Source organism: Triticum dicoccoides, chromosome 6A, assembly GCF_002162155.2.
Source record: "Triticum dicoccoides isolate Atlit2015 ecotype Zavitan chromosome 6A, WEW_v2.0, whole genome shotgun sequence".
Classification (NCBI taxonomy): Eukaryota; Viridiplantae; Streptophyta; class Magnoliopsida; order Poales; family Poaceae; genus Triticum; species Triticum dicoccoides.
The window spans coordinates 72,405,819-72,414,126 of NC_041390.1; the positions used below are offsets into that span (position 1 = coordinate 72,405,819).

Here is an 8,308-nt window from a genome sequence, read left to right on the forward strand (position 1 = left end):
TGTCTCAAACAGATGAAGATTGGAAACTGAAAAGCTTCGCTACCTTAGCTTAGTCTGCCGCACGCCATCAATCATCTTCATGGACGAGGTCGACGCCATCGCGCCCAACCACGAGAAGACGCACGGCGAGGTGGGCTGCTGCGGCGTGCTCACGCTGATAGATGGGATCCGCCCCGGCGCGCAGGTCATGGTCATCGACACCACCAACATCCCCTGACTGGCGTGCTATCTGTCAAAATTCAGAAACAAGGAAATGATTGGTCAGTTTGACACTCTCATGAAGCACACATTTATTTACCTCCGTAATAATAGCAAAGCACCCAAAAGATTTCATCGTTAACTAAATTAATTAACCTACCGGCCGGCCCCAGGCACGCATGAGTAAATGAATGGTGATAGCCTCTGTTAACTGAACTTGACACCTTCTGCTTGGTTCAGGTTTTAAAACTGAAGGCGTTCAGGCATGATTGATTTACATGCTTGGTTCAGATTTCAAAACTTTGGAGATGCGGGACAAGTCCGCCACCGCGTACACCGGGCCGGCGTTTGGTGCCATGTCGCCATCATCGCGGGCGCCTCTCTCCGCGCTCACGGCAGCCGCGCAAGCTCGCCACTGCCATGCCTGCCGACCACCCCTGCCGAAAAAGTCAAATGACCAGTCAGCAACCTTCAGTAAAAACCGCCTGAAATCCTCCCCAAAACCACTAAAGGCCCTAACTGATCCAGTATTGCAGAATTGAGGGGGTAATTCAATCGGTTTTAGACTTTAGGGATGAACACTTTAGCTGGGAGGCGGGATAGATCGAGTTAGAGGGATTTTAGGGATGAACAATTTAGCTGGGTTAATCAGTGTTCTCTCTCCAAAAAATGGGTTAATCAGTTACCGTTGCCTGGTAGAAAAAGCATAAGTGCTAAAATAATCCTTAATAACAACAGCATGTCATGAAATCAAGGCTTTGCGAAACTCAATCGAGCCCTGATCACCTTGATCCCGAAGATATCTGACGCCCCATCAACCTTGTCCATAGTTCCCTGAAACTCTTCTCTAAACTGCTCGCCAATCGTGTCAGTCCTCGGCTCGGGGATCTTGTCAGCATTAATCTTTCTGCTTGCTTCAGATGAAGGCTGGGAATGGAAATGCTGCCTACTTTGGGAAGGATAGATGGATCTATGGTAGAACAACCACAGAGATTGCACATCTGGTTATTCAAAAGTAAGTGAGCGCAACTTCAACAGGAGGCCGGTGGCTGGACAAAAATGGTTCGGTATATTATGGGATATGTGGTCCTGAGCATTGACAGAAATGGTTCACAGAATGACACTTGGAGCTGGACTAGATCAGAGGGCGATATTCAGCTAGTTGAGTGATTAAAGTATCAAACTCCCTATCCTATCTATGTGTACAAATAATAGCAGTGAACTCAGTTATGGCTGCACAACCCGTTTATCACTTGCGCAAAGCATTGTACACAAGTATTTAGATCAATCAAATGCAAAGTGATACACAATCGGGCTTGTACTTTGTTTTTACCACCATTTCGTAATATAATACTACTATGGACCTTTTTCTTTCAATGAAGTTGTTTATTAGAGATCGTGTCTTGTCCAAAACATCATATATTCATGGACAAATCCAGGCAGCACAATATTGTAATTTTGAGAATTCTGTTGAGTACAGAAACATGCAGCAGCAGCAGCAGCTATGGATGCATCGAGATCATTACTGCAAGTTTAGAACTTGACGCTTGCAGCCATCTGATCATATACATTTACAACACAGCAAAGTCTGCACTCAAATCTTCGTCCAGAAATGAAAAATCAACAATAGGTTACAGTTAAATGCAACTGAAGGTCTTGGCGGAACAGATTGTACGCAGAGATAAGGGAGTTGAGGGGAAAAACCGTGAATGCCAGGAAAGATATGGCAATGGAACTGTTCGCCATATTCAGAAAAAGGATCACTCCCCCAGTTGTCAATCCAATCGCTTAGTCGAGCGGTTGCTGACGATGCACCAATAGATGCACTGGACAGGATGTTGCTTAGTGTTCAAAACCAGGTCTATATATCTCACATCAAGAGTAAAACACATGAGGGAAGTGTGTGTAATTTAAACAAAATGACAAATGCAACCATAGGCCTAATAATGGCTAATAGCAGTAAATCATGATGAAGGTGCTACCAGGAAGCGCCCTGCTAACAATATCTTCTTAGAAAACATTTCGCTCAATACTAAAGCTTCACGATCAATGACCTATTGTAGTGTTTGAACTTCAGCACACCATTATTTATGGCAAAAAGGGTGAAATTGTTCTCTTTCTCCTTGAAAGACAACAATAATTCTCAATTGTAACTTATCAATAGATAACTCTTTCACTGTGCGTCATATATGAAGTATGAAGAGCTCTCTTGGACACAAGGAATTATACATACAATACCTCTCAGCCAGCTCACAATCGACCCTAAAAAACCGAACTGAACAATCTACCCAACTACCACTAAACAGCAACTAACAACCATAAGGCTTAATTCACACTTCTCTAATTCTAGTGCACGCTGGAGCAATCAGGAAAACAACACATTTTAGAGCATATCAAGACTGAGAGCATAACCATGCTAAGTTACGGTGCTACGTAACAACACTAGCCCTGACGCCAACGGATATCATAGCATCAAATACTCTAAATGATTTCTCCATCTTGGTGATAAGCAATATCCATCGATAATTTTAGTGGATGTAGTAGGCAGACCTCACCAGTATGGGTAGCCAAGATAAAGATGCCATGTTCATCGATTACCTTTCCGCGGCCTATGATGAATATCCCTGTTCTTCATTTTGGTAATAAATTCGTTGGCTTTCATGGAGTCAACATGATTCAAATAACCCTCAACCATGCACATGTAAACTTCTGTGTCAGGTGGTACTCCCATATCAATCATCTCATTGAACTTTTGCATAGCATCATCCATCCTGCCCATCTTGCAAAATGCAGATATTACAGTTAAATAAGTGAATTCATTAGGGTTCACACCCTGCTTCAACATCTCTTCAAAGAAAAGCATGGCCACATCCATCATGCCATGCTTAGCATAGCATTAATCAGTATGTTGAAACAACGGACGTTGGGTATGATACGATCTCCTGCCATCAGCTCACAGAGATCAATCATTTTAACAAGGGATCCTTCTATAGCATACCCATGGAGCATAATAGGGTATGAGACTATATCTGGTTTTCGGCCATTCACGGCCATGGAATAAAATATTTCCTCAGCTTCTTTGATTCTTCCATGCTTGCAAAGTAGTCCATGACTGAGCTGCAAATAAAAACGTTTGGCATATTACCTTGGCTTTTCATTACTTTCAACAACATAACAACCTCTTTGAACTTGCCCAAAGTGGAATATCCATTGATCAGGCTAGTATATGTTACAGTATTCGGTTGGACACCATCATGAACCATTTGTCGAAGGACCACCTCTGCCTTGTCCATTGCTCTTGCTTTGCACAGTGCATCGATAATGGAGCTATACATCACCACATCGGGCACAACCCCCTGCTGAATCATTTCCTGGAGCAGATCGCATGCTTTGCTTGTTTCACCCTCCTTAAAAAAGCCATCGATTACCATGTTGTATGACACCACGTTAGGGGAGTGGTCAGCACCTTTTTTGGCCATTATATGGAGCAGGTCAAGCGCAAGCTGGCTCCTCCCATTGTCGCAGAGGCTCTTGACATTACTGAGTAGGAGATGACATTAGGCAGGTCGTGAGGCACCCTATGAAGCAGCACATCCAGAGCCTCCTCCGTGCGCTTCATGTCACAAAGGCACTTGAATAAGCCACTGAAGATGACGACGTCTGCCGTGACGCCTGTCTTGAGGAGGTGAGCGAAGAAGGAAGGCCCAAGGTCCGGACGGCGTGCAAGGCAGCAGCATTCAATTAGTATGCTGTAGGTGTGACTGGTGGGTGCTATCACCCTGCGGCGGCGGCCTGCTCGGGCCATGCGGTTGAAGAGATCGATGGCGCGGGCAGGGCCATCTGCGCAGGTGGTGGAGGGCGGCGTTCGCGCGAGGGCAGCAAATAAGCCATTGAGTGCACGCGCTGATACTGGGACTGGTTGGCGCAGCAAGCCGTCGAACAGTTGGTGTGCGAGCTGCGGACTGAGCGTCCCTGAGCCCAGATGATGCTGGAATTCGCTCAGCAGCTCGTCGGCGAGTGAGGAGACGGAGCTGGAGAAGTAGCGGGGATGGAGGCGCGACATTGCCGCCGTCCGGGCTGGGGCTCAGCGGACGGAGGCGAGACTGGACGGTGCTCTCGGTCCTCCCTGCAGCGGCGGTGAATGCGCGCGCGCGCGCACGCGTCGGCGACGGCGAACTACCGGCGCAAACCGGCGAGCTACCAGCGGCGGTGGGAGGAAGGGGGGGCGGAGGTGGGATTGGATCGAGACGGGATTCGATTTGGAACTCTGTGTGTGCATCACAGTCAGCGTTGCCGCACAAACTGCAATACTACTCCTACCTCGCCGTTGGTTCACAGAAAAACGCACGCGTTCACATAGCAGGGCAAAACTGAGCATATAGCCCAAAAAAAGAAAGGAAAACACTTATAAAGGATTTATATACCAACATAAACAATATTAAATTCCCTCAAATAAAAACATAAACAATATTAAATTCCCTCAAATAAAAACATAAACAATATTAAATTATTTTATTGGATTGAATCCCTAGTAAAAAAACATCTACGGTGCTGGGGCGGCGGCCGTAGGGACTCTCGGCGGTGGATGTGCCGACACGACTGCTGGGGAAGCATGGTGGCCAGCCGTGGCGACCAATGGCGGCAAATCAGGGCTTCCCCTGCCCAAGATATGTTCTGCTACGAGTGGCGCCTACTTGGGCGCTGGTCGAAAACCCGGACGGCGGTGGCTTCGCGTCTGTGATGGCCCTATGGGCCGATGAGGTTGGTGGAGATCAGAGGTGTGGTGGGCGTGGCAGGTCTAGGTGAGGCCTACATCCTCCTGTGCTGGGGGGCGGTCTATTCGACAGTCGACGTCGCGTTATAATGGGAGCCTTGTGGGTTGTAGTCTTGTGGTGTGAGTGAAGTTTCATGTTCTTCCTCCTCACATCACAGTCGGGATTTGAAAATAGTGCGGTTGTCGACACAAAGAATAACCGTTCGTCGGATTAAATGGCACGCCCGCTCCCTCGCAATGGCCATTCGGATGGCCGCCATGGGCATCATATGCTCACTTTTCGATGCCATGTGAATGGCGCGACCACATTTCTCATCAGGAAACGCTTCCCTTAACGATTGCGGCCTATAAAAGATCAACACCCTCATCTCTCTCCTTTGTCTAATCCCTTGACCGGTGCGTCCCAATCCACCACTTCGAGTCAATGGTGCAACAAAAGGAGCACCCCCCCCCCCTCTCTCTCTTTAGGTTTGAGGAGGAGGACCCGAATGAATTGGCCTCATTTTGGGTCTTGTATGACGATGCCCCAAAGGGGCTGGAGATTTGATCGATTCCTTCCCTTCATCAGTCCCCTTGCACATAAAATTATTGTTTGGCCGGATGAGCCTTTGAGTGCATAGCATGATGAAAATCCTTTTTTATGACAATAATTCATCACAACAACAACAATTCATCACAATAACAATAATTCATCAGAACAACACCCACCATCATTTTATATGACTTTGAATCAAACAAAACAAGAATATCTCATGACATTAGTTCATCGCAACAGTTCATCATATCAGTTCATGGCACACTCAAAATCATGTTACTCTTATCATTTCACTCGCCTTAATTTTACACTCTTGTGAGCGAGCTTCTTTCTCAGCTGAAAATAGAATTTTGATACAAAAATCAATGTTAGTAACTGGCACTGGCACCCACGTTGTCTCTTTGCCAAAGGGCAAAGCCCCCCCCCCCCCACCCACCCACCCACACATAATGGATTGGGGGAGGGGGCGGGGGATTCTCCCGGTCAAGCCGTGTACACCAAATGCCGGCTTCATGATTTTTGGGGCTTTTGAGCCCAAGAGGGATAATCTCCCTGTGTGCCAAATAAGGCCTAAATTAGCAACGAACCTTTCAGAGAAATGGATGCGAGCTTTCTTCTTGCTTTAACACTCGGGTTTGGTAACCTGGGGCCTACATTTTTACCTGTGAACGTTCTAGAATCTGAATAAAGCTTAGCGAGAATGTCTAAAAAAGGGGGTAAAGTGTAGGGTAGCAAGAGTTCTGAAATGGGAAGCTCCTCGAGCTCATTGGGAATGGCTTTGTAGAACTGATCCTAATATGCCCTGGCAGGGTTTACCTATGATCCAAGACCTCATGTGAAAAAACGTCCTATATTATGTTATGGAAGGAGTGGCTTTGTTCAGATCAGGGTTGGTCCTGAGCAGATCTGTTCATAGAACGACAGCTTTACTTGGCGCTGGAACAGATCACGGCAATACTCAGCTAGTTGAGTGATCAAACTTCCTATGTACAATCAAATACTAAATAATACACAATCAGGTTTGTACTTTATTCTTACCACCATTTCCTAATATAATACCATCCATTTGAGCCACAACTAATTCCTGGCGGAGGGAGTACTACGGGTCTTTTTCCCATGGAAGGTAGTACTTATTAATGATCGTGTCTTGTCCAAAACAATATATCTTGAACAAATACAGGTGCTACAATATTGTAATTTTCAGAAATTTGTTGATTACATAAACATGCAGCAGCAGCTATGGACGCATGGATATCATTACTGGAAGTTTAGAACTCAACACTTGCAGTCATTCGATCATACACATTTACAACACAACATAGTCTGCACTGGAATCTTCGTCCAGAAATGAAAATCGACAACATGTAACTGTTAATAATAGTTAGATGCAGCTAAAGATCTCGACGGAACAGATTGTACGCAGAGATGAGGGAGTTGATGGCAAAAACCACAAATGCCAGGAAAGATATGATGATGGAGCTGTTCGCCATATTTGGGAAAGTATCGCTCCCCCAGTTGTCGATCCAATCGCTTACTCGCGCGGTTGCTGATGACGATGATGATATCAGGAGGTATGCGAGGACCTGCAATACATATAAAATAAATAATTAAGAACTGATCTCTCCTTGAAGAGATTGAAGAACTGGCGAATTGTATATGTCAGGGAAAGCAAGTTTGTTTGGTACAAACAGAAAAGAATAAACGAAAAAATGACAACTAAAATTTATGAGTACAGCCTGTACAAAACAAGCACACATGAAGGCAAGGCCCTAGGAAGCTACCACATGGAACATGAAACAAAAATGGTGCCGAGAAAATGGTTTAGCTGTGACAAAGTGAATTTAGTTATCGGGAATATATTTAATTTGCATTTCAATTTGTATAGCTAGCAAAAGAAACCAAAGGTGAACAAAGGAGCAACTCCAACACATGGTTCAAATGACATATTCCTCCTACTTTTTTGCCCTCTTTACTTTGTTGGTTCATCTAAACCAACTGATCACTGACACATGCACTGGACATGATGTGGTCGTGCTGCCACACAACCAGGTCAGGACATCACACATGAGAGAAATATATGGGAAAAGGCCAGTCTCTATGCAAAAATTAAAATGAAATGATATGCACAAGCATAGGCCTAATGGCTAATGCGCTATCACCATAATGAAGGTATTACCAAGGAGCACAGAGCTAATAATATATTCATAGCAACCATTTCCTGGGAACATATTGGGTGCACTAGACCCCTAGTTCAACATCTAAAAAGTCTTGAAAACAATTAACAGCACATTCATGTATATACCATGTCATAATTTTTTAGATTTACATTCGACATACAACTGAAGAAATACATAGGACAAAACCATCAGTGAATAGTACCGATAGGATAGTATTAGTACCACCAGGATACTATTCAGACCAGATTTCGACTTGGCATTCATACCATGATTTATCTATTTTGTGTATGAAGCTTTAAATCGGATTCGGGAATGAAATTTTGTGGCATAGTACATATATTATGTCTATGGCATAAATCAGATTCAGACGTATTTGACAAAACTTTAGATGTGTTCTTTGGAGGCCTAGTACACCTTAAGGCTGCTAGTGCATTCTATAACCCCCCCCCCCCCTCTGCTTTCCGGGGGGAATATAGATATATATTTATGTACCATGATACAAATTTCAAATCTGAATTCGATTCACAGCTTGATACACAAAAAGAGATAAAACAGGTTGTAAATAGTATCACATTCAAACCTAAAGTGAATGATACCATGCTGGTACTATTCACAGTACATTTT

General features: G+C 44.6%; 1 protein-coding gene and 1 pseudogene across 1 annotated transcript in view; both read right to left on the reverse strand.

The window, feature by feature from the left end:
- Positions 1-6: 6 nt before the first annotated feature.
- LOC119315047 lies at positions 7-4,510 on the reverse strand (annotated as a pseudogene).
- A 2,163-nt stretch (positions 4,511-6,673) lies between these two features.
- LOC119315048 (CASP-like protein 4A2) overlaps positions 6,674-8,308 on the reverse strand; it is a 4,231-nt gene continuing 2,596 nt past the window's right edge. Inside the window, exon 3 of the mRNA XM_037589711.1 lies at positions 6,674-7,090. Coding sequence (XP_037445608.1) covers positions 6,899-7,090 — 192 coding nt within the window. The 3' untranslated portion in view covers positions 6,674-6,898. The remainder of the gene's footprint in view (positions 7,091-8,308) is intronic.